The sequence below is a fragment of the Wyeomyia smithii genome, chromosome 2 (assembly GCF_029784165.1).
Source record: "Wyeomyia smithii strain HCP4-BCI-WySm-NY-G18 chromosome 2, ASM2978416v1, whole genome shotgun sequence".
Lineage (NCBI taxonomy): Eukaryota > Metazoa > Arthropoda > Insecta > Diptera > Culicidae > Wyeomyia > Wyeomyia smithii.
The window spans coordinates 274,243,648-274,269,238 of record NC_073695.1 but is presented as its reverse complement, the minus strand read 5'-3'; the positions used below and the strand labels follow the sequence as shown (position 1 = coordinate 274,269,238).

General features: G+C 38.2%; 2 protein-coding genes across 3 annotated transcripts in view; one reads left to right on the top strand and one right to left on the bottom strand.

The window, feature by feature from the left end:
- The window catches only part of LOC129724326 (roundabout homolog 2-like), a 521,020-nt gene that overhangs the window by 389,401 nt on the left and 106,028 nt on the right, over window positions 1–25,591 (top strand). The window lies entirely within an intron of this gene.
- LOC129724327 (uncharacterized) lies at window positions 8,929–10,947 on the bottom strand. The gene is made up of 3 exons (XM_055679089.1): window positions 10,372–10,947; window positions 10,204–10,301; window positions 8,929–9,848 (listed from the first exon to the last, which is right to left on the bottom strand). The coding sequence occupies exons 1-3, from the start codon at window positions 10,487–10,489 to the stop codon at window positions 9,480–9,482; spliced, it is 585 nt and encodes a 194-aa protein (XP_055535064.1). The 5' UTR covers window positions 10,490–10,947; the 3' UTR covers window positions 8,929–9,479.

Here is a 25,591-nt window from a genome sequence, read left to right as displayed (position 1 = left end):
TTATGGTGAGTCCAATTCTCGCAGCTTTCCTTTTAAGAGCCGTGGAGGACTCCTCAACTGCTCTACGGATAACACCAATTATATCAATGTCGTCCGTGAAGCCTACAAGCATGTCATGATTTCATAATGATGGTGCCGCTCCTCTGCACCCTCCGTATTGCACCTTCCAAAGCTTTGTTGAACAGCAAGTTCAAGAGCCCGCTTGCTTCAGACTATCTAACTTCACAAACGAGTCCGAAAATTCGCGCGCTGTCCTGACGCATGAATTGAAACCGTCAAGTGCGCACGTAACAGTTCAATTAGTTTTGTTGGTAAACCACGTTTTTGCATAATTTGCCTCAGTTCGTTGCGTTTCACTGTATCGTACGCTGCCCTAAAGTCAATAAACAGATGATGTGTCTGCAAGTTGTGTTCTCAAAACTTGTCGAGGATCTGTCTCAAGGTGAACATCTGGTCCGTTGTGGATCGCCCCACTCGAAACCCGCATTGGTGTTCTCCAACAAAGGCTTCCTGCAACGGTCTAAGTCGCTGGAACAGGATACGGGAGAGAATTTTGTAAGCGGAATTGAGGAGGGTCATGCCTCGATAATTACTACAGTCGAGTCTATGTCCCTGTTTGTAGATAGGGCATATGAGTCTTTCCAACCAGTCCGTAGGTAGTTGTTCCACAGACTATATCCTTAGGATAATCTGGTGAATTGCACTGCACAGCCGCTCGCTCCCAACTTTGAAAAGTTCGGCCTGTAAGCCGTCCTTCCCAGCGGCTTTGTGGTTCTTCAGCTCTTTGCAAGCATTCTTCACCTTGTCCGTCCTCCCCAGTTACTATCCTGTTCCCCTCGACGACTCCCCTACCTTCCTCACCCTTTAACACCACTTCAAAATGTTGCTTCCAACGCCTGGCCACCTGTGATTCATTCGTAATCAGGATCCCCTCCCTGTCATTGCACATGGCAGGTACTGGCACGGTCCGGTTCCTGATTCCGTTAATCGCTCTATAGAAGCTTCTCGTGTCGTGCCTGGTGAAGCAATTATCTGCCTCCACGAGGACGCGATAGTAGTGCTCACGTTTCTTACGACGGTGATGCCTCTTTTCGGCAGCTCTTGTCTCCCGGTAGTTCTCCCGCACGTGACGTGTCACACGATTAGCTGCTACTAACGTGTTGGCGTAGGCTCGGTTCTTCTCTTCTGTCACCTCTAGACACTCAGCATCGAACCACTCACTACTCGTGGTTCCGTTGGCATACCTATCACTTCTCGCGTTGTTTCGCTGACCGCATCATGGATGTGCTTCCACTGCTCGTTCAGATTCACAGATCCGTCTATCAACTTTCCGAGTATACTCTGCAGCAACTTCTTCCGCTGATAACCTCTGGATGTCCAAACGTATCTTCCTCGCCTATCTTGATTTAAATACGTTGGACAACCAGGCGCGAATCTTGCCTACCACGAGATAGTGATCCGAGTCGATGGTTGGCCCTCGAAAGGACCGCACATCTATGACGTCTGAAAACTGCCGGCCGTCGATCAGCATGTGGTCGAGCTGCGAGCAGGTCTCTCCTGCTGTCTTCAGGTGTTCTTCTGAATGTTCAGACGTGCAAAATGGGTACTACAGATGGCCATTCCCCTGGCCGCGGCGAAGTTCACTAACCTCAAGCCGTTGTCGTTGGTGGTAGAGTGAAGGTCTTTCCGACCAATAACGGGACGAAAGAACTCCTCTCGTCCGACTTGTGCGTTCGTATCTCCGATGACGATCTTTATATCGTGCTGTGGGCCCTTTCCATACGTTTTCTCGAGGAGCTCATAGAACTCCTCCTTTACGTAATCGGTTTTATCGTTTGTCGGCGCGTACACGTTGATAAGGCTGTAATTGAAGAATCTGGCCTTGATCCTTAATACGCATAGACTGTCATTAATAGGCCTTCACCTTCATTTGGTTTACGAGTAGCACGAAAACGACACCTCGTTCCGCTCTGTCGCCGCCACTGTACTGCCTATAATTCAAAAATTGGCTAATATGCCATAGGAATCAAATCGAGAAAAACGCATTCTAAAGTTTTTTGTCGGTACAACATATTTTGACTGTTCATGGCAACTTTTTTATTGAGTATTGAGAATAGGTTATGTTTCCATTTAATTCTACTACAAAAAATCGAATACCCTTCAATCGAATACCGTCCGCATATACGTATTTCGGTTGCTACAACCATCATCAGTACTTATGTGGACTGTTTATTGAGTACTGCTCGTTCAGGTCCACTTCAGCTAGTTCACCGATCCGTCTATCAACTTTCCGAGTATACTCTGCAGCAACTCCTTCCTCTGATAACCTCTGGATGTCCAAACGTATCTTCCTCGCCTATGTTGATTTAAATACGTTGGACAACCGGGTTCAAAGCTCTCCTACCACGAGATAGTGATCCGAGTCGATGTTTGGCCCTCGAAAGGACCGCAAATCGATGACGTCTGAGAAGTGCCGGCCTTCGATTAGCATGTGGTCGATCTGGGAGCAGGCCTCTCCATTGTGGTGCCTCTAAAGAACTCCTCCTTTACGCTATCGGTTTTTGTCGGTGCGTACACGTTGATAAGTGTAATTGAATCTGCCCTTGATCCTCAATACGCATAGACGGTCATTAATAAGCCTTCACCTAATGACACACTTCCTTTGGTTTCCGAGTAGCACGAAACCGATGCCCCGTTCCGCTCTGCCGCCGCCACTGTAGTAGATATGGTACTTGAAAGAAGTGCCCGCGGTCAGATCAACCGCCCGGAATTCACTTTCTTCGGTTTTAGACCAACGCACCTCTTGTATGGCTGCTACCTCCACTTTTACCTTCCGAAAGCTCTCTGGCCAAGATGCCCGCGCGTGCCGGATCGAGCAGATTCCTAACATTCCAAGTGCCAACTTTCCAATCGTTGTCCATTTCCGTTTGCCTTGGCCTATACCGATTGTTCGGCCTATACCGATTGTTGTAAAAAAACCGCGTAAATTCCGGAATCCGCGTAAAAAAAACCTGCGTTAATTTTGCAATCCGAGTGAAGAGGAACCGGAATCCGAGCAAAAAAAAAAATACCGCTTAAATTCCGGAATCCGCGTAAAAAAAACCGCGTAAATTACGGAAACCGCGTAAAAAAAACCGCGTAAATTCCGGAATCCGCGTCAAAAAAAACGCGTAAATTCCGGAATCCGCGTAAAAAAAGCCGCGTAAAAAGCGACCTTAGAGTATATGACGGCTACACGCTTGTATGTGTTTCTGCCAATGATCATACATTCAAGAACCGCAATGCATGTGTATCGAGACTTCAATCCCTGCATTTGTATTGAAGCAACAATCAAGTTTACTTCTTTCTCATTTATTTACACAACCGTCAACCTCCAATGTCTAATTAGAAACCCTTTCGTTCGTTTCCCAGTGTTTACTTCAAATGGAAATATGTAATACCATGTGATCAGAGTTGCCGGAGTTGCGAATGTTGTTCTAGACGGGCACAAGTTTGGTATCTTGAAACAGGTCCAAATGAGTTTCCATGAACCAATGAGTGTGTGATTTAGATAGCTTACGAGAAAGCGAATGCTTGTGTTTCTTTTTCAACACAGTTTACAGATCGTGATGTGATTTCAAGACGCATTTTAAGTCTTTGAAATCATCAACGTTTGCATACTGCATAACGGGGAAAGCTTGGCAACTCTTGGCATATTTTTTGAAGTAGAATACTTCTCTCAGGAAGTTCGGCTGCATAGGGATGTAAAGTGAAAATCTAAAACCGAAAAAAATGAAAAATATGTCCAATTTCAAATGCTAATAAATCGGTTAGTATTCGATGGATTTCCTTCGTTCTTGCAGCAATAGATTGGAAAACCTTGTAAGATTCTTCTCAAATGAAGATAATTGTAATTTTATTATTCAAACTATTGTACTATTAAAAATAATCAAGCCTTGTCAAAACGAAAAATTCGACCTCTGATTGGTCGTTATATGATTGCTTCCCAAGCACGGTCGACAGAATCATATACCTTGCAATTTAGAATATGCTATTTGGCCTATATAAGAGCCTGTTTCAGCCGAAGCCGCTCATAATAGTTCTAGACAGCGACAACAGCAGTCATCCCTTAGCAGCAGCAGTAGCAGTGCAGTGGATACCAGCGATAGCGGATAGCGGCCACAGCTGTGGCATAGCAATGGATAGCGCACTAGTTGCAGCGGATCTCAGCATCGATAGCAGCTGGGCTAGCTGATACAGGGGCAGCGTATACCAATGACAGCGTGTAGCGGCCTTAACTGTGGCATGGCTACGGATAGCGTAGCAGTTGCAGCGGGTATATATGATCATGAAGCATTTTCGGCCTTTTTCAAGGCTACTTAATGTTTCTGGAAGAGCATAATGAATGGTTATTAACAAACTGCAACTGAGGTTTGATGCTGCTGCAAATGCACAGCAGTGTGATGTTTATTACGATTTGTTGATACTGTGCTTAACAAGCGGTATATACGAAACAAATCCGATTTCAAAATGACTGACACGCAAGCAGCCGGGTTATCTTTCTTGTAAAAGTATTCTACTTCAACCTTACGGTCGTGACTTTGCACGCCACCCCTCCTGTGATTTTTTTCCGTATGCATACAACGAGCGAACACACGCACACCCAGAGTTGCCAATAAAATTTTCGATTTAACTGGAAAAAGGCTGAAGAAAAAAATGGAAAAAACTGGATCCCAAATAAATTAAAAAAAAAAAAACAAAGATTGTCAGAGCTTTTCTGTTATGGGGATTGAATCCAGTGTCAGTTTTGGATGCAGCAACTAAAGAGATAACTCTTCGCAAAAAATTACTCATATTAATCAGAACTGTTTCGTTTTGGGCTTACATTTTGTTAAAATTATGGACTGAAAATTTTCCTCTAACAGTAGAAAAATTTAAAATTACGCAATCAATCTATCTCAAAATTAAGAAAATAGAGCTTTTCCATTTACTTTTATATTTAACGAAGTATTAACGCAACATTTCCTTCCGTTACATCAGTGAAGTTTAAATTTCAATTATTTCTGACTTCGCTATCTTTTGGTATCTAATTCTTCTAACAATTTTTTACCTGCTACGCAACACAAAATAAATAGAGAATTTTTTGATGGTCTGGTAAAATCTATTTGTTTGGTTTTGTCTTAACCATGTCATGCCGTCTTTTATTTGACCGTGTTTCGTGCGAGAAGATAGTATAAATGCTGTGGAGAATTGTCAGAATAATTTATCAATCTACAAAATTTCCGTTTTAAAAATATTTCCGAAAACCAATCGGAGCTTGAGTGTATGAAAAACTGGATAAAACTGGCAAATACCTGAAAAAACTGGAAGATTTTGGGAATAAACTGTTTGACTGGATCACTTGAAAAAAACTGGAGGAATCCAGGTTAAACTGGAACATTGGCAACCCTGCGCACACCGGATGAATTGGCGATAGCAAAAACTAGTAGGGCCTGAAACATGCTGAACGCCAACGTGAACAATCGGGCGAGACTCTCGCCGTAGGTTAATGAAGAGCTCTACTTACGGCTGTTCATTAACCTACGGCAAGAATCCCGCCCGATCGCTAGCGTTGGCGTTCAGTATGTTTCGAGCCTAACATGTGCAACATATACGATGGTGTGAGATTTTTCTTGATTGGAGATGGGAAGGGAGCATTTTTCGATTGAGAAATTTTTGCATGTGGTTGAAACGACCATTATTAGATAGTCGTACTCCCGTAACCCCTTCAAGGTTTGTAAATACCCTATTTTTGACGCATTTATCGAAACTTTTTTTGCTTGGCCAGCCTTTGTATGAAGTCGCCCCACTGTGCATTGCGCGCAAAGTAGTCAAACAATGGTTAACTTGAGAAGTTAAAATGCTCAAAGGTAAACTGCCTTAAAGTTTTTTTAAGCGAGAAACGAGCAGAGCTTAAATAGCATACTGCGAATTTTGAAATCCAAGTGGAAAACGCTTAAATTCCTGATTCCGCATAAATTCTGCAAGCCGCGTGAAAATAGAATTCAATTTCCGCCAATTACATTAAAAAAAAAACTCGAGAGCAGTATCATTTTCATGAAAATTTCTTCATTCTGGGCAATTCAATTCTTTAAACTCAACCGACATTTTGCATAAACGATCCAAAATGAAAACCCATAAAAAAACAACGACTTTTCTGGAGGAAACACGTAAATTGAAAATCCGTGTAGATTCTTCCGCACGTTGCGTTTATTCTGAAATCCACGTTATAAACGCGTAAATTCCGAAATTCGCGTAGAAATAGCCGCATAAAAAGCGACTTTATTATATTTCGAAATCAAAAATTCCGCACACGAAGAATTCATATAGAGTTCAACTCAGAAAGCAGGACATGGTAAACAAAATGTATTTATAGAGAGAAACGTTCACAGATGTTTTAGTTTTGCTTGCAATCAAACAAAGCCAGTTGAATAAATTGCATCCACCTATATTGTAATTTGTTTCGCTGTAAAGTTTTGCTGATTCGGTGAAAACTTTGAATTTTGCTTTAAAATTTGAATTATTGCGCATTCATCTAGCTGATTCGGGGCTGTCCATATTCCACGTGAACAACTTGGTGGGGGGGGGGGGTACGCAAATGTCTACGCTTGTCCACGATAGGGAGGGGGGGGGTAATTATAATGTCCATGTGAACACGACATTTTTACAAAAAAAGGGAAATCTGCCAAAAAATATATTGGCCTGTAATGAAAAATCTACAGCTGTTCTGCCTTAAGAGTCGCTGTCAGCTGTATTTGTGATCAATTTAGCTTCTAAGATATATATTTTTTTTAATCATTTTCTTTCGTCAACAGAGGTCTTTGAAGCATATTCTACTAAGCTCAATTTGGAAATAAGTTTTGTCTTTAGTCCTATCTATCTAACCAACCACTTTTCGCTAAATTTGGAATCATTTTCAGCTTTGCCCTTTTCCTTCGGAACGCTTCTATTCTTCAACCGTTTGGCTGAATTCAAATCTTTTCCTTTTTGACCTTTTCCTCTCCATAGAATTATTTCTTGGTTCAACATGGAGAGTTACTAAGCATTTTAAGTTAGTTCGGAATATTTAATTTACTTCATCCGTTTTCTAAAAACTTTTTTAACATGATTTCAGACGTTTTTTTTTCTGTTTTTTCTTTACCTGCGAAACATTTTACAGCCTTTTTACTTAATTTATAATTTCTGCTAGGCTTCTTCTGGATATCAGGGATGTTTTTCCAGTTTAAACTTTTATTTGGTTTTTTACTAGTTTTTGAAGAGGTTTGAGAGTCTTGACATTAATATCTGGAGAAATTTTTAATAGTAGTTTTCGGACTTTTTTTTGGCGTAAGATAAATTTGACCTCAGTATGTTTGAGTTTTCCCATTTTAAAAGACTTATTTGTTTAAATTACATTTAATCCGTTTTGTTTTTGGTCACTTATTGTTTCTTTTTTTCAAGCAGTTTACAACTATTTCGAAAATCAAAATCTTTAAAGAGGGGATTTCTGAATTTCTTGTGTTGTTTTTTTCTAGCGTTTAAAAGCGCTTTCTTTCAATTATTCAAAGCATGGCCCCTATATCAGAAAACGAGGTGAGCAAAATATTGTATGGGGGAACGGCAGTGAAACTTGGCTGGTGATAGCTGAGTGACAGATGAGTTACTCGTTCAAAATCCAGCCAACTCGCCATCTGCAATACCGAAATTGGTCAGATGAGTAACTCGCCGCTTGCCTCGTCTTATGAAATAGGGGTCATAATTTGTGATTATATTACTTATCTTTGGTTGAACTTTGATGGAATTCTTTTCATTTATTGCTGTAATGGTCTAGATGGTTTTGACCTGATTATTCTTTTGCTAACAATTTTTCTAATCACTAAGGCCGTTACTTTTTTTATTCTTGCTAGTTATGCCACTGTTAGTAGTGTCAATCACCGACGCTCGGGGAGGCGACTCCACCCAAGACCCTAACTCACGACCCGTTGATTAACGGACCGGCGCCAACGAAGGCCGTTACTTGTTTTATTCTCATTTTTTGTAACCACCTCTTAAAAAATCTTGAAAGTTAGAAGGGGAAGAAAAAAAATTTCAAGCCGTTAAGTTAATATTATTGGTTTTTCAGCAGCATATATGTTGAATCTAGCAACAAATAAGTCCAGTGCCAGCGAAAGTGTCGTTAGAAGGCAAGCAAGATGATTTTGATTTGGTAAATATCCACTCTTGTTCACGAGGGGTTTAAAATGACGATTTTTGTGGACGGCTTTTCTGGAATGGTTTAATCAATCATACTTGAATTGTTCTCTAATTTTTCCAAATCAAAGTATGAATTCCAATGATGCTCAGATCAATTGATGTTATTATCTAGTTATTATCCAATTTTAACAATAAGCTATTCATACAAAACTTTACCAATGTTTAGTGTAGTCCTGATATAATCTAAATTAAATATATAAGTTCCGCTAGTTTCAGCACGATCATTACGTGGACAATCCCAACCATCCAGCACTGATTTTTCTTTTGGTTCAAATCATGTCCATTTTCTCCTAAAAAGAGATAATTGTTATAATAATTTTATCTCATATTTATGATTTAGTGTTTTTGATACTCACATTGACATCGTATGCATAAAGAATTCTTCAATATCAGAGTGTATTTCATCAATTTTCAATACGAAGCTGATCTGTAAAATAATTCAAGAAGCATATCACATACGAAAGGAAAGAATAATACTCTTTTGGATATCGAAACTAAGCAAATTATTGCCGTTTGCTGCTCACAGTATGATACATGAATAATTCTTCGTGTCTATTAACCTTGCCTTGATTTTCCAATAAAACATTATCAACAGACTCTAATCAAATTCAGTCAAGTTAAAATTGCTTAACGAGTCACACATGAAAAAAAGGGATATTGCAGAACAAAACACTCAAGTTTGATTCTATTTCAATTTTTATTAACCATATCACGGATAAAATACTTCATTTTACACAGTTCTTCTACTAATAAATTGTTCTACACTGAAAATAAAAATAAATTACCTATGAATACATGGTAACTGTGATCCCCAAAAGCATGAGTCACTTCGATACGTACAGTTCCGTAAAAAGTTTTGAGCTTGGAAAGTAACTATATCGTAAATTATCGCGCAATTGTCAACGGGACAAGTAATTAACTGCGGTGGAATGATTCATCGACGCGCGTGAAATCCGAATACCTTAAATCTAGTTTCTTTGTCTATCAGTCATTGGTGTACAGCACTAATCACTTATCACATAAAAAATAATTGAGTATACTAGTTATACGCTATGAAATCTTAGCTTTCGTTGTTAAGATGGGATTCGTTATCGTTCGAAATCACAAGTGCACTCGCGGCGTCACAGTTACCCGTCTTTGCTTCTCGATTCGAGAAGTCAAACCACGGGACTTCCATTCGTATTCGATCTTTGGTCGTCAGCTTCGTCACCGAACGGCCGGCACTAAAACTACACAAATATCACTCGATGATAGTGCTTTTCGTGCGGTTCGGCCACCCTAATGTTGAGCGTTTCACAGGAGCACTGCCGTTCGATGTCGAGCTTGTTTTTCTTCATCGGAGCCCGCCGGAAGCAGCAACAGCAGCAGAGCCAACGCGTTAGCCACCCCCGTTTGGGGTTGTCTTTTCTTCGGTCGCTCTCATCATCCGTTCGGCAGCACGCGCAGATCCCTAGCATAAGCAGCAACAGTAGACTGATCGCCGCATAGAAGGTGAACGCCACCTGCCACAGGTGATTCATCTGGAAGGTCCCGTTCGTTTCCGCGTGCACCACCACGACGTAGGCGGGTACAAAAGGTATCATGAGGACTTTGCATTCCTGCAATGAGTGAAGCAATGGGATGGGAGGAGTTCTGTATGAGTTCATTATTCTGTGGAATTACTTCATAGGGTGTGCACTTTGTGGTGGGTGGAGAAGTTTCTGGATTCTAGTGATCTTTAATCGATCTTTTCTTTGCTTTACGAAATAATTTCATTTTTTAAGTTTAGTAAAGTGGGCAGTATTAAAATTTTGCACTATCGAATAGAACAATAACGGGCACTGGTTAAAACAATATTTTTGTTCTGACTACGTACTTGTCTTTGATGCTACTCACTCCTTAATCACCACAAAATTTATCGAAAAAAATAAATTTTTCATAATTTTTTGTTGTTTTTGTTGTTTTTTAACATACCCAAAATATTCCCATGAGTAAAATTACGCACGCGACTAGAAATCCAATATAAATCACCGAATCTGGTCGAGTTTTGGTTGCCAGCATATTGGTTATCCCTAATAAATAAACAAAAACCAAATTATATAACCTATCGACGGACGGACGAAAATTAACCACTAAACTCACAAGGTATATTTTGTATAATGTTTCCCTCGACGTTCGTCTCCAGTATCCGCGTGACGGCATAGTTGATGCAACTGGTGGCCATCGCGTACCCGTTGAACTTGATGATTCCTTTGAACATTTTTTTTTTTGGCAGGAACAGCACCTGTTTTGTGCTGGCACGCGCGCGTATTTCTCCCGTTTAAGGTAAACACAACCGACCTGACGGAGCCCCGATTGACTAGTGATGACGAACCGTGGCAGCCAATTCACATATATAAGATTATAGCTTTGCGTAATTTTTAATTCCAAACAAACCCTGCCGCCACTCGCTGCTGCACTGGTGCTGCTGCTGATGTTGTTGCTCCTAGTGGATTTACCCGCGACCGACGAACGGCGAGGCCAGGCCCATCGAAAGATATGATTCACCACCCCCAAGCTTAATATGCTGATACGGTGATGCTGTGGCTGCTACTGTGACCAAGTTCTGTGTTTTCAACTATCGTTAGCCTCACAAAGTTTTGAGTTTGGCAATATAAGTGCGAATGAATGCTGCACGTCTGCGACTCTACCGGACGACGAATGACCACAAAATTCCAACCAGCAACCGCTGCAACCACCAAACGAGTAGTCAGTCATAGGTGTAGATGGACGGATCGACTGATCGAGAATATCACCATCATCAACAATCATAACCATTCACACCTCATCCTCGAATCGGAAAAATTTAACAATCACTGCATAGCCGAGTTCCTCCATGACACCAAACAACACACAAAGGCCAGGCAGGGATGACAAACAAGCAAAACTTGTCGATGTCGATTAACATTTTTGACGAGCCTCAATCAAACGGTCGAATTCCACCGGTCGTCGTAGCGGAATAAGTATGTAGTTCCTCTCGCCGGTACAAGCAACCGAACCGGCCGGTCAACCGGACAACTGCAGAAAGTGCTCCAATTCAGTGCTAGCTAATCAGCTAATGGCAATTATTATCGTGTTTACGCGGTTGTGGCAAGGGGTCGAGTTCCTTTTTTTTTCTTTTTCAAATATTCACGGATATTTCACCGAATGAGTGAACCTGTTTTCGAATTTGATTGTTTCTCTAATTTTGCATTTGAGGTTAATTCGATGCTCGTTTTCTTGTTTTGCTGTCCGGTTCGAAAATAGCTAGAGATGAAGGAAAAAGCATGATAGTTCCAAATTAATACCACATACTTCCATACATTGACCTTTCATTTTGTTTATAATCATTGTAAGTGCAAGTCTAACAAATCAAGTCTTATAAGAATAATTTAAAACATTGGCATTCTTATCATGAGAGAATCTCACTCTTGAATTTGTCGTTAAAGATCGTCGGTTGTATTACCTATAAATGTATTCAGTTGCTTTACGAACTCTCTTTCTCTAATTCATATTTTAAATGATTCAGATTTCTGGACATGATGATAAAACTTCAAATTTTTGGCCGTAAAATTCTTTTTGATTATTTACTGCCTCATTCTCTCGCTCTGTTATTTTGCCGCATACAAAAACAAAACAAACGACAATAAAACTCAGCACAAATCGACGATCCATTCTAAAGTTACGAAGTTTCATACATCTCTTATTGATTTAGTAGAAATGTTGTGTATGATTAACGATTGGTACTTGTTTTGTAAAAGGGATTGGTTTGGCTTTCTTAGTGTTTTTTAATTTTATTATATGACAATTTGTGTAAATTAACCGACGTTTCAGCCGTTTCTGGTGGTCTTCCCTCAAGTTTAGTCAAGTCGACAAATTCGGCGTAACTGAACTTCTCTTGAGAAAGAGCGTAAAAAAACGTCCGAAACGTCGGGCAATTCACAAAGAAGACTGAGAAAACCAAATCAATCCGCATATTTCATTATCTCATATGTAAACAAACAAAGGGTTATTTCGAGGTTTGCGGAAACTGAAATTATTTTGATTGGGAAGATGTATAGAGATTTTTGGGTATTCTCTTAGTTAATTTTTGTTTAGAAACGAGCTTTGAGTTCACGTTTTGTTGAAATCGGTGGAAACTATGGCAGTTTTGGACACTCTAACATCCAGAAAAACTATTGCAAACGTTTTTAGTTCTACGATCAGCTTTATTGTTTAGCGACATATTTTCGAACAATAATGTAATAATAGCTAGCTGTCATTTTGTAGTAAATTTCATTGCTTTCGAATCTTGCATCCTAATGATTTTATTCAACAATTTCGCAATGAATTTGTTATTTTATTTAAAATCTAACACACGACTTACGTTAACATATTTGTGTGGTTATTCAGTAATTTTACTTAAATTATTTAGAATATAATCCAGCAACTCTAAGCGAAAAAGTTCTACAAAAATTCGCTTGCTCTGATCACGCTCAAAGTCACTATAGTTATTCTTCGGCGAAAAATTCTAGACCCGTGTTTTTAGAACTTTCTTATATATCAGAATTTTAGAAAATTTGTAACTTTCGACTGATTTTCATTTATTGGGCGTCAAATTGAAGGTATAATGTGCCTTTATAAAAAATCGGAACTTTAAATAACAATAGCTACGTGAAATCATAATACAAACCGTATTTTGCGTATTTTGGGGATTTCTGACCTAGAAGATCCTATCATATTTAAGTTTAATTGGATTCTCACGAAATTTTTCATCTCAAGAAATTTTAGATCAAATAAAAAGTTATGCTCTTTCATTTCAATTTTTTTAATCTTCAATATCAGTAAGAGGCCATTCACATTCCACGTGGACAAATTTTTGACGATTTTCACCCCTCTCCCCCTCCGACAACTGCCCATATAAATTCTAAAAAATTTGTATGGACCGTGGACATTATATAGAACCCCCCCCCCCCCTCAAGCTGTCCACGTGGAATGTGGATGGGCCCTAAGTATATTAGTATATTCAAAGTGGCTCCATCAAGCAAGCATTGCAAAACTAGTTTGGATGTTATTTGGCTAATTCCCTAGTTCAAATGAGAAATGGTGTAAGTCTCACAACAACTAACTTCGAAAAAACAACTATGTTATTGAAACTTCGAAATTCTAGTTAATATTTAATTTAAAAGATTGCCAAAACTGTTCTAGATCACAAATCTTGTTATCACTCAAATTAATATTGGGAAGGTTTTCAAGCATTGGGTTCAACATCCCTTTGTAGTATTGGATTTGACGTCAGATGATGCTTTTAGGATTCTACAGAGAGCGCAAACCATAGAATTTAATTTTATGTGATGATTCAATAAAGTTGATTTACATGTCAATACCATAAACCGTAATAAAATCAATCACCTGTTGAAGTAAAAAAATCTACGCTTGACAGAACAGGCCATTGTATACTGCTGAAGAAAACTGCTGTTCATCTCAATTTATGAATTACTCCAGTGTTCCACAGGGGAGCAATATGGGCCCTCCACTTTTTATATTGTTTTTCAATGACGTGACCTTGCTGTTGGGTGTTGGTGTAGAACTGGTATATGCTGACGACCTGAAATTATACCTGACAATACGTACTGTTGAGGACTGTCGCCGCGACTGTTGCAAAAGCTTCTGGACTTATTCGTATGCTGGTGCCGTATAAACTGGTTTCTGATTTCTGATTGTTTCCAAATGCCGCGTTATGACTTTTCATCGTAAGCTGAATTCGAATAGTTTTTGACTATCATATCGATGATCAGGAATTTGTGGCCTGGTTGTCGAAATCATTAATAACCGTCTGGCAGTATCCCTCAGTTATCGAATTTTCGAAGTCATCCGATTGAACTGCCATCTATGCAGACTGTAATTTATTGACGTCCTTATTCTGCCAGCTAGAAAAATCACCAAGGTATAAATAGTGATCCCACATGCAATATACCTTCACTTCTACTCCGACACGGATGGTATTTAGTACTCTGAATGAACTAAGCACGAATTTGTTTTTCCTCTGTGTGGACTCATCACTGCGACCAGAGACATTTTGATCTATTATGATATTGCCCAGGTGTTTTCTGTACTCCGCACTTCATATTGGCAGTATCACTATTGAAGCGAATGATACGCTTTTTTTTTATTCGAACTAAAAAAAAAAAAAGAAACTAAGCACGAATAGTGAGTTCTTCTAATTTGCATCACTCGAACATCATTGCTAAGACCATACGTCAGCTTGGCTTCATCTCTTCAAAATTGCTCATGACTTCAATGACCCTTAATGTTTTAAAGCATTATATTGCTCGTTGATGCATCCTCTACTGGAATTCGCAAGCATGGTTCGATGTTCTAATCAACTAGTATGGAACATTCGAATCGTACGTAGGCAGAAGAGGTGCATAATTTAAAGGTTTTCATGCATTAGGTTCAACTTAACTCATCATCCGACGTTTGTATACTTTCTCATTGTTTCTTAACATCTGCTTCTTGCATTTACTATCCAATTTTTTTCTCTGCTCTGATCATACTCAAACCTCAGTAATTCTTTATTATCCTCAGGCCATAATTTTTATTTGGCCCTTTGGGTTATACTTTCTATCATAAGGTGGTTCAAAATATCATGTTTTCTCACAATTTCAATTTTTTAAAGATTTCTAACCTTAGGTCCGTTTAACTGGTTTTGAATCTTTTATCAATAAATTGAAGGCAGCATAGAATGGGCCTTTCCAGTAAAAAAATAACCATGCGAAAGTTGTGGTACAAATCCTTTTTATTCGTTTTGGGATGTTTGAGACCTAAAAGACCCCATCGTTATTTTTTTTGTTTACTCAGAAAATTTTACATTAATTATTGGATTTTCACGCAAGTAAATATTTTTTATTTTGAAGAATTTTTTTTTTGCAATCATTTTCCTTTGATTTATAAATGAAGGATAAAAATCTGCTCGAAATGCCTTAAATGACAGTTCTCTCATATACCGTACATGGGCAAAACGTCATCTAAGACCATTCGAGCAGTTTTTTATTCTTCATTTAAAAATCGAAGGAAAACGATAAACGTTTTTTGAAAATCACGTTTTGCTCAGAAAACGCGGCTTTTTTAAATGATATATAAACACCGGTATAGCTTTGGGACCCAAATGTGTTAGTATAGAGAACAATAGTATTGTTTTGACAGTATCTAATGACAATTTATTTATTCATTTTTACAAAATTTGTTGAAATCAGATCAAAATTCAGAAGCAATTTGGGACCATGTTTTTGATTATTTTTTAGATAAAATTTGTATCATCTGGTGGAAAAATTGTATTCCAACGATAAATTCTTAAAACTTTTATACTCGTGTCTTTTAATCATGAGAAGTTTCATGATCAGACCAATTTTTAAAGATATTTATTATATATAGCTTTCCATGTCACATTTTTATTATTATAATTACAATTATTATAATTATAAAGAAGACGTTTATCGAAACAACTTATCTGTCGAGTTAACAAATATAATAATTTATCGCGAATCCGACATGAATTTGTTTGCATATATCGTTTTTCCGGATTGTGGAATTTGTTCTTGATAGGACCGTAAATTGTATTATAATTGGACCGGCGAGCATGGGTTCGTGCATCAAGCGTCAGGGTAGCCGGTGATCATTATCAGTTGAAACAGGAGAACGGAAAAAGTAGCGTACAATACCACTAAAAGCGGGTAGTCAAATTGACGCAGACTATATTTCTAGGAGTAATAAAGGGTAGAATGATAAAAAAATAACTTTAACATAGCATTAATCCCATAATCGATTAGGCCGATACAAATTTCATTTTCCTTTCATTCCTCTCCCCCCCCCCCCTTCAAAAATGTTTAAAATTGGAAGGGGAAGAAAAAAAAGTTCAAGCCGTTTTCTTAATATTATTGACTTTTCGACAACGTGTATGCTTAATTTAGCAACAAACAAGTCCAGTGACAATGAAAGTGTCATCAAAAGGCAACCCAGTTGATTAAAAATGATAATAATGTGATATTTTTCAACACACTTTTGCATGCAAGTTACAAACGTCGTAACTTGCACACAATTTTTTATGACAGCTATTCCCTTTTTTTCTTTTCAGTGTTATTTATTTTTTACCCTCCCCTTAGCTTACTTTGATAACCGTGGACATAAACTATTCAAAATTTTTATCATCCTTGTTTAAAAAAAAATGATAAACCCTATTTTTGTTGGCACAGGTGTGTAGAATGATGTGATTACTTTGTTTTCGGCGCACGCTCTTCATTTGTCAGAATGGCCTCCACGCAAGAGGGACGGCGTCTAACAATTCTGCATGCGCACCAAGAATTTCCGCTGTTGTCACATAATCAGTTAGCGAAAAAACTCAGTTTGCCTCAAACTACGGTTGAGACATTTAAAAATATTAATTTGTCGAAATTCGTAAAGAAATATCCGAAGAAACAACCAGCACCATCAACCAGCAAGATTACGTCAACGATTGTCTCCAAAAGCGACTCCTGCCGTTCTTGCAGCAACACATGGGTTCCGTGCTGTTTTGGTCGGATTTGGTCTCATGCCACTACGGCAAAAAGGCGTGTCTAAGGGTAAGAACCCGCGCAACGCCCCAGAACTTCGCCCGATCGAACAATACTGGGCCATCGCAAAGCGGAACTTACGGAAGACAAAATCAAATAGTCAGGAGCGAGCAGCAATCCAAGGTGAACAAGCGTGTAGCTGCGACTGTACAAATCTGATCTGATGCAGCATGTGAAAAGGAAGGCCGCAGAAGAACTAAGCAAAAATTTGTATTTTACTAATGTAATGTATGAACTTCAAAAAGAAAAAACTCAAATGAAGTTTCCCCGAAATCAAACGTAAAAGCGTCGAATTCGACGAGCAATTATTCTGCGGCCCTTTTGACGCACTTCTAACCAAACTAGGGGTACCAAAAATCACAGGGACGGTTAAAAAACTTTAATCGTTCATATTTTTCTAGTTTAAGCTCTAGGGCAAACCTGTATTGACATGTGTATTTTTTAAAACGATTTTTCAGTAAACTGCAAGATATATTTGATAGGCTCGCTCGAAACCCGTTTTTGACATCTTTTCGGTTCCAAAATTTCTGTTTGGCATGTTATTTGCCATTTATCGAGGTTTACCACAAACCGAAGTCGCCATCTTGAATTAAAAAAGGCCTTAGAAAAGAATTTCTGACCTTTGAGCATCAGGATGTTGTCTTGGCTACAACATATAACGTAAGAGGCTAGAGCTGGCCTGTTGATACTTCCGTTGTTGGAAAGGCCTTGCATATGTGATCAACATACGTTTTCTGAACACAAACATTTCACAACGATTGCTGACTTACAAAATACTTCTGGCAACTTTCGCGACCAACGTTTACATTTTTCATCATCGAAAGGTAGAATTACATATGGCATGAAAACGCCTCTCAGTACATACCGCGGCTAGGTGCAAGGACAGGACTATCCTTCGCAGTAAGAGCAATCAAAAAGAACGTGATGTCAACCCGGGAAGCGTCTCTGAACATGTTATCGAAGCATTATCTAACACATTTAATTCAAAAAGGTTTCAAAACTGTTCAAAATTGAAACTGATTAAATTTACCCCAAATAAGTAAAATTGAAACAACGACGAAAAAAAATGTTTCTAATGTTCAAGTTTTTCGAAGAGCTTTAAAAACTAACTTCTCAAGTTCTATGGATGCCAGTACAGGTTCTAAAAATTTGAAACCTATAATTTCTGTTTTAAAATATATAAATATTCACGAAAACGTGGAAAAAATGATCAATGTTACCCCGTTTTACGGTACCCATATTGGATGATATTGGGCCATTGTTGGTTGTTTTAAATGGTATCTGTTGTTGATTTTTGTCTTCTAAGTAATATCCTGGTTGCAAAAATTTCCACGTCAGATGGTATTTGTAGCTGTTTCTCAGAACTCAGAAGCCCTCATCTTGGATTTTAAAATGGCATCGGGGTTAATTTCCGCTTGGTTTTGTGCTTCTAAGCATCGGCCTAGATTCGGAAATGGCTATATTCGAAGGTGTTTGGAAACATTAGGCTGGTTTTTGGATTATCGGGAATCGCCATCTGGGATTTTGGAATCACATCTTTAGTCGATTTTAGGATTTTTAATATCACTTTAGATTCCGAGGTAGCGATATTGGGTGGCATTCGGCCGTTTTACGCTGTAACCCAAAAATCAAAGTCTTGGACTTTATCTTGGGTTCAAAAATGGTCTCTTGGGTTGATTACTGCTCTTCGAACGACATCAAGGAATTTGAAATTGCAAATGAATTTTATTTCCAACCTCAGACAGATGATATTAGTTCCGGAAATGTTTTTATTACATATTTGAAAAATCACCAAAAGTCACCATCTTGAAATTCGAACATGTCTCCTGGGTCAATTTTTGGACCTTAAGAATTATCTTTGTTTCGGAAATCATCATATTGGGTGCTATTTGGCCATTCTACAGTCAAAAATCCTCAGAAATGAAAATAACGATATCACTAAGATAAGAAAAAAAAGAAGAAGATGAAAAAGAAGGCGAAGAAAATGAAGAAAAAGATAAGTTTTCTACTATTTAGACTCTCGGAAAACGCAATTTCATAGGTGATCTAAAGCATTTTTTTGCTTGAATTCTTCAATAAATTGTGGGACTTAGGGTAACGGGGGTATTTTGGCCCACCCGGTAACATTTTACACATTTTATCTGATAAATTTAATAAATATTAGAGAACTATGCATGCAACATTGAACAACACACCTAAGAATCATACTACACTATAATTTTCGGCGAAAAACTGGCTCTAGGTAGTGTTATTTTGGAATTAGTTCATACATATTCAAAGTCATGGCTGAGTCAACCCAAAGTCAAGAGGAAGTGGTAATATACAAGTCAACGTCCGGAAGCTATTGTAACAAATATGTATGCTTTTTTTTTTTTTTATTCTCGCTTATTTTCCGTCGGTCTAGTTCCGCCACTGTTGTGGCCAATCACCGACGCCCAGGGAGGCGACACCTCACCCAGGACCCTAACTCACGACCCGTTTATTAACGAACCGGCGCCAACGGCTTTACTTACTCATGCGATGGAAGGCGAGATCCCAGAGATTTTTCGCCTCAGAAAATCTCCTGGTGTCGGCTAGGATTGAATCTAGACCCGTTGGGTTGGTTGTGAGTGGATCACGCCACCTCACAACCATCGACACCTATGTCGGCGGTGGGATTCGAACCCAGGCGTCGAGTGTGGTTGGTGGAGACGTTACCAACCACACTAGGCCCCCGCTCTGATATGTATGCTTTTGAAACAATTCGTTGTTGTAGTAACATCAATAAAATTTCATAGAAACAGTTTGTATACTCTAACATGTTGGAAAAAGTTGAAAAAGTGGTTAAACGCATGGCCGAAATATGTTTGCCTCTTTCTGAAGCAAACATATTTTGGCCATGCCAAGTTTTGACATCTCTTTGGTTACCGTTTGGCCGTGGCACGTGAACAAAGTAGCAGCTTGTGACAATTTACAGGTAATTACTTCTTAATTTATCACATTTAACGACATGAATGTAGATGAGAATGCCTTACAAACCGTAATAAGCCAAATCTTCTCATTTTTAGATGCCTTAAATTTACAAAAAATCACAGCGAAGGATTTTCTCCTCAAACCCACTATTTTTGCTCTTAAAATACCGATGATGATCTTAAATATAATTTGTCTGAACTATTTCCATACACGTCTGTAGATATAAAGGTGGGCCAAAGTAAAAATTTGGTGGACCAAAATATGTGTTTAGTACTTCGTATAAATTTTGATATTTCTAGGATATTTTTCAAAATATTGCATTTGTTGAACGGTGTATATTAAAATAGACACTTAGCTTTTAACAATGGTATAATAGAGTAGGTATTTATGTTGAAAAATTGTGTTTTTTTTTAATGAACTGTGCGAACATTTCCCAAAGCTGGCCAAAATACCCCTGCTTACTGTAGCATTTTGAAATCACAAAAAAATAATTCGTGAGTTTCCGATAATTTTTTAAATAATGAATCCGGATGAATATGCCGGAACATTTTTGTTATCTGTTTGGCGCTGTGATGTCTGACATGTAGTTTTATTGACATCATTTTTATAAATGCTTTTATAAAGACTTGGAATTTTCGAGCACTTTATTTATAATGTTTTTATAACGTTTCTTGCATTCCAACCAGATTACAAATGATTTTCTGCATATGTTAAACGTATTTTTTTACACAAAAATCGTAATAATCATGTTTTGTAGCAGTTTTGGTTCAGTTTTAATCCGTAACATTCATGGACCTAAAGAAATCGATGTAAAGTTGCAAATAAATTACAATTAAGTTTTTTATTCGTTCATGTTTTGTTTGAATTGGTAAAATGAATTACTTGCTTTTTCGTAGCGCAGTACCATAAGCAAAATATTAGATGTTCTCACAACACTAAACTTTGCCAAAGACAGCATGCTGATATCTCTCACATACTGCAACCAGAAATATCTTAAAATGTAAATAACGATGTTTAATGCCTTCTCATAGAAAATTTTATGTTGCTTGCAATATGTAAGGGATAGAAACATGAAGTCTTCTGTAAGGTTTCTTGTTTTGAGATAACCTAATACTTTGCCTAAGACATCTTTATCTAAGATATCTTTATCTAATGAAAAAGTAAATATTCTATCTCACTTTTAGGAGGATCGATCACCCAGCTTTCTACATCAAAAGATGCGTTTTCAAATATTTTGAAACTTCTCCGAACATATTATACGGTTATAAATAAAATTTGTATCCCTATTCAATTATTCGCACGATAACAGCAAAATGTAACATTGTGCATCGGTTGAATTTTTAATGTAAACTGCATCCAGAATGATACACAGAATTATGAAAAATATCTTAAATATTGAAGCGTAATAAAAAATCAGTTCACCCTGACATTTTTTTAATGAAATGTTTTATGATGATAAAATCGGGTGAAAAATGTGATAAAATTGGGGGCAGATAAAATCGGGTACAGATATAATCGGGTGATCACTGTATATGGATTTTTGGAGTGTAACGATTTCGCGAAATGAACCCAGATATTTGATAATATCTGTCTGATCATCATTACCGTTTAGCCGGAATTTGCTCGCGCAAACTATATTAATACATCGCAAATCGGAGTAGATTTCGTTCAGTCGATAAATATCGTGTTTAATCGAATGACTACGCGATATATGCCTTTCAAAGAACCGCGTTTGCTTTCTCGAGGATGTTCTGGATAAGTAATAGACAAATATTTGAATTCTTGGTCGGCCTAGCACATTTTGTGACTCGGTGCCCGCATTTCGTGCGCCGTATATCAACAAAAACGTTGACAATAAAAAAAAACTTCAGGATTTGAGTGGAAGGAATGGAGAAAATAGCTCGTATGCTACGCAAGATAAGTAACCTTTTTTATGGAAAAATAACTGCGCGCGGATTCATCGTTTTAATTCTAAATTATACCGCTCCGTATGGGTTTTTATATATACAATTCAAATAGTATTTTTTTTAACCCATATTCCTTTGAAGGCGCTATATCCTTGGTTTTGAAACCCGAACATAAGGAGGAAATACCTATGTTCCATCCCAGGAGATTGGTCATCAAAGGAGTGTATTTTCTTAGCTTTGTCACTCCCAACGAATTATATGACTTCTTACATACGGAACGGTTGGTACGGATTGTCCCCGTTCTTAGATTATATTGTATTATATTGCGCTACACAGTAGGCCTGGCCGTTGACAAGAAAAATGTATGGAAACCATTTTTATAAAATGTCGGATATCATTTTCCAGGATCCTTTCAAGTACTGGCTGTGTTAGTGTAGACTAGACTAGACTAGACTAGTTTTAATCCGTAACATTCATGGAATTAGAATTTTATTTTTGACGTAGGACTACGTGTTTGTTTTCTATACTAGATTACATTTTGTGAAATTGAAAATGAAACTGGCAAATGTTGCGTCAGATTTCAAACGATTATAGCAAGCGAACGACTTAATGCATCTCAGTCATTTATATGTCTGTGGATAGGTAAAATGTGTAACAATTGTTTGATATAATAGTCGTTTTACGATATAAAATGGACTGAAACGTTTTCAGTATTTTCCTATAAATGAGTCTAACTCTAACTGCACATTCTTTGGTAGTAGAACCAAATGAAAACATAACCTATTTTCAATATTTAATTCCATTCTACTAAGACGCTCAGTAAGAATTTTAATTGACTAACTGCGTAGTTAGAAAAAAAGTGCTAAAAAAATGTTGAATCGCACAGAAAGAATTACTTCATCGCTTATGGCAGAATATTCCATAATATTCCATGCAAATTTGAATGATGTTGCACAGAATTTTCTAACCAAATCGGAGCTTACATCAAAAGAACTGAAATTTAAATGAGAAAATAATGTACGTGACATGTAATATTCAGAATTTTTAACTGTGAATGACCCAAAACGTTGGGTCTGATTAATAAAAGTTTGAAACCACATGTAATAAAAGTTACATGTGCTTCTGCTGAGAAAAAATATTTTTTGATAGTCTATAAGCCAGCTTCTAAATTATCGTTCGTATTTATCTCCACATACATATTCTTGTTCTTTTACCATTTCATGGATTTTTACCAGTGAACCACTTTCGTTATTTGTTATTTGTGTTTGTAAGTCTTAGCACTACTCTTTTGTGTTATAGTAAACAGTTTATATAAATTATAAATATAAAATTGCTACATATAGTAGCAATTTGGAGCTTCAAGGTAGCAACATTGGACCGTTTCTCTTTCAATTGACGTAACACTTGTGGTTTGGGAAATCGAAATTCAGTCGAGTCAACTGAACAATATTGGAAGCAAACCGATGAATAACATCCGAGGAAAGATAGCTGATCTTGATAGTGATAGTCGCTCATGTGACTACTCAGCAAGCAGTTGTGATCGTGATAGCACTCAAAAGGGTCTGCTCCTTTATTAAGTTAACAGCTGAATTATACTTCGGATATTTCAGCCTCTCTATTGAACGTTGTGATGTTGCATACTATAATCTGAGATGCCGCTGATGAAGTTAACGGAAAATCGTGACAGCGTGCTTGATCGATGATTGCTATCATATCATATCAGACAATAGGCTTATATGTCTGATAGATTAAATAATTTAAAATTTTTCGCGGAGTCAACAAATAGAATAGTTACTTTTAATAATTGAAAAATACAAAACTTATGCAAGCTCCTACATAGCGACGAATATCTTTTTGAGCCACAATAATCTACAATCGAAATCTGTTCGTTACGATCACCCACACCCAAACAATCACCTTCGCCCGAAAACCCCCCGCGGCCACGCCCGCTCCTGTTGGCATGTCTCTTAGCGCGCGTGCACAAGTCTTCCAGTCGATACAATCTGTCAATCCGTCCGTTCGTCCGTCCGCAGTCCGGTAGCCGTATGAATCTATATGATTAAATAAAAACAAACTCATTTTCAAAACAATTTACAAGTACAAATTATCATGCCACTGCATACTGCATCGCGCACGAGCCCGCCGCAGAGGGGGTAATCACACCGGGGAGTGCGTCACTTTGACAGTTTAGTCGCGCGTCTCACCTTGGCACCACAGCGCAGCAGCGGCCGCAGCGTGACTATGCAAGATGCATCGATGACGCGAAACGGATCCATCGATCGCTCAACACGGTGAGTCATCAGTCGATCATCCTTTCCCTAAATCTGATCTGAGATGTCCTACGGTTTTTACTAAAAATGAGGGAAAATGCTTATTTTGGTGACAAAACTCACGTGTGATCTACGTAATTTCCCTACCAAACTGGTAAGCACAGATCGAATGAATCAATGAAGTTGTTGTTCAACCACAACATTGTACATACAGAAATTCCTACGGGCTGCGATCCCTTCGGAAGTAGCGAATTCCGAACCGTTGTTTTGCAATTCTCTAGCAACCTGTTATGCTAATTAGTGGGGTGCTAAACGATCAAACGCGTATTGTCACGGCACCGGGTGCGCTTCCTGCGGTAGAATTTCAATTAGCGTCTCCGGTTGTCTCGATTTGGCTAATATATGTGCCTAAGGCACGGCAATCGATCGGTTTCTGAAGCAGTAAATCCGATCACAGGCGGAGAACTAATAATTTCGCTTCGAACAGGTATGCGAACGATCGCAAATACGCGATGGCCCAGATAATAGTAGGAGAATTCTCTGAAAAGGTAATTAATAGTCGGGAAAATCTAGTCGAACGTAGCTAATGGTCATTGCGTTGGTTTGCCCTATATATGAGTGGAAGCTGGTTGGGTAAGATTGCAAGGCCTACGATCTACTGCTAATTGACCCAAATATATCTAAGCGATGTTTTTTCGTTGAAATGATAATTAATCAAAAGGTTGTTCCTCTCACGGCTCAGTCGTTTAACGCTAGCTTTCGATGCAATTAGTGTCTTAGGCTGTCGGCGATAATGTGTCAGAACGGGCTTGAAAGAGTTTGCTCACCTTAATTGCAACGCTTCTGTGAAAACAACGACGAGAACAATAAACCCAGCAGCCTTGGTTGTGGGGGGTAGGTTGCAGATCTGTTTGATTAGTCATTATAAAATTGCAAAATCATAATAAAAAAGCGAACTCGCGCAGCAGCACCAGTGTACACAAAGATCATCAATCACTTACGGAATTGTTGCTTAATTTTGACATTCTGCTGAAATGCCCAGCTGCGACTCCCAACGATTTGCTTACTAAGCCATCCGATAATTGTCGATAAACCGTTATATCATTTTTAAAAGAGTGTAGTGATGATTCAATGCTGCCTAACAGACGGTCTCATAATTTATTCAGATTAGTGCCGAAAACGAGCTTAAATTGAAGTAAGGCGTATGGTTTTATCTGGAAAGGAAATACTTTCTACAGTCGTGTATGATTCATTCAATTCGATCTGCAGTTCACTCGGAACAGGTTTTCCACTCGTATGTGGAATAGGATCAGCTGTTGAAGTTGTTTACCGTATATGGCAAGGCGCACTATATATAGAAGAAATCATGCAGATTTGTTGATCGAGAAACGAGCAAAAAGAATGAATTTGAATACTGATATCTGTTCGTCTGGAACGAGTTGTTGATCGATTAATAAATTTTGCAGTATAAATAGAAATCCCTGACGAAATTTTTTGAGTTTTGAATTTTATCCGTTTGCTTTACATATTCTCACTCAATTTTAAAAAGATTGTTAGTTTGATAAAATAATCCATCCGCCATTTTTGAATATTTTTAAACATATTCAGAGATTAGCTGATGGAATGT

Excerpts from the sequence above, each read along its gene's own strand:
- LOC129724327 (XM_055679089.1), bottom strand. The coding sequence starts at position 10,489 with ATGTTCAAAGGAATCATCAAGTTCAACGGGTACGCGATGGCCACCAGT. Across the intron at positions 10,302-10,371 it reads CATTATACAAAATATACCTT|GGATAACCAATATGCTGGCA; the intron begins GTGAGTTTAGTG and ends TTTATTTATTAG. Across the intron at positions 9,849-10,203 it reads TACTCATGGGAATATTTTGG|GAATGCAAAGTCCTCATGAT; the intron begins GTATGTTAAAAA and ends CACTCATTGCAG.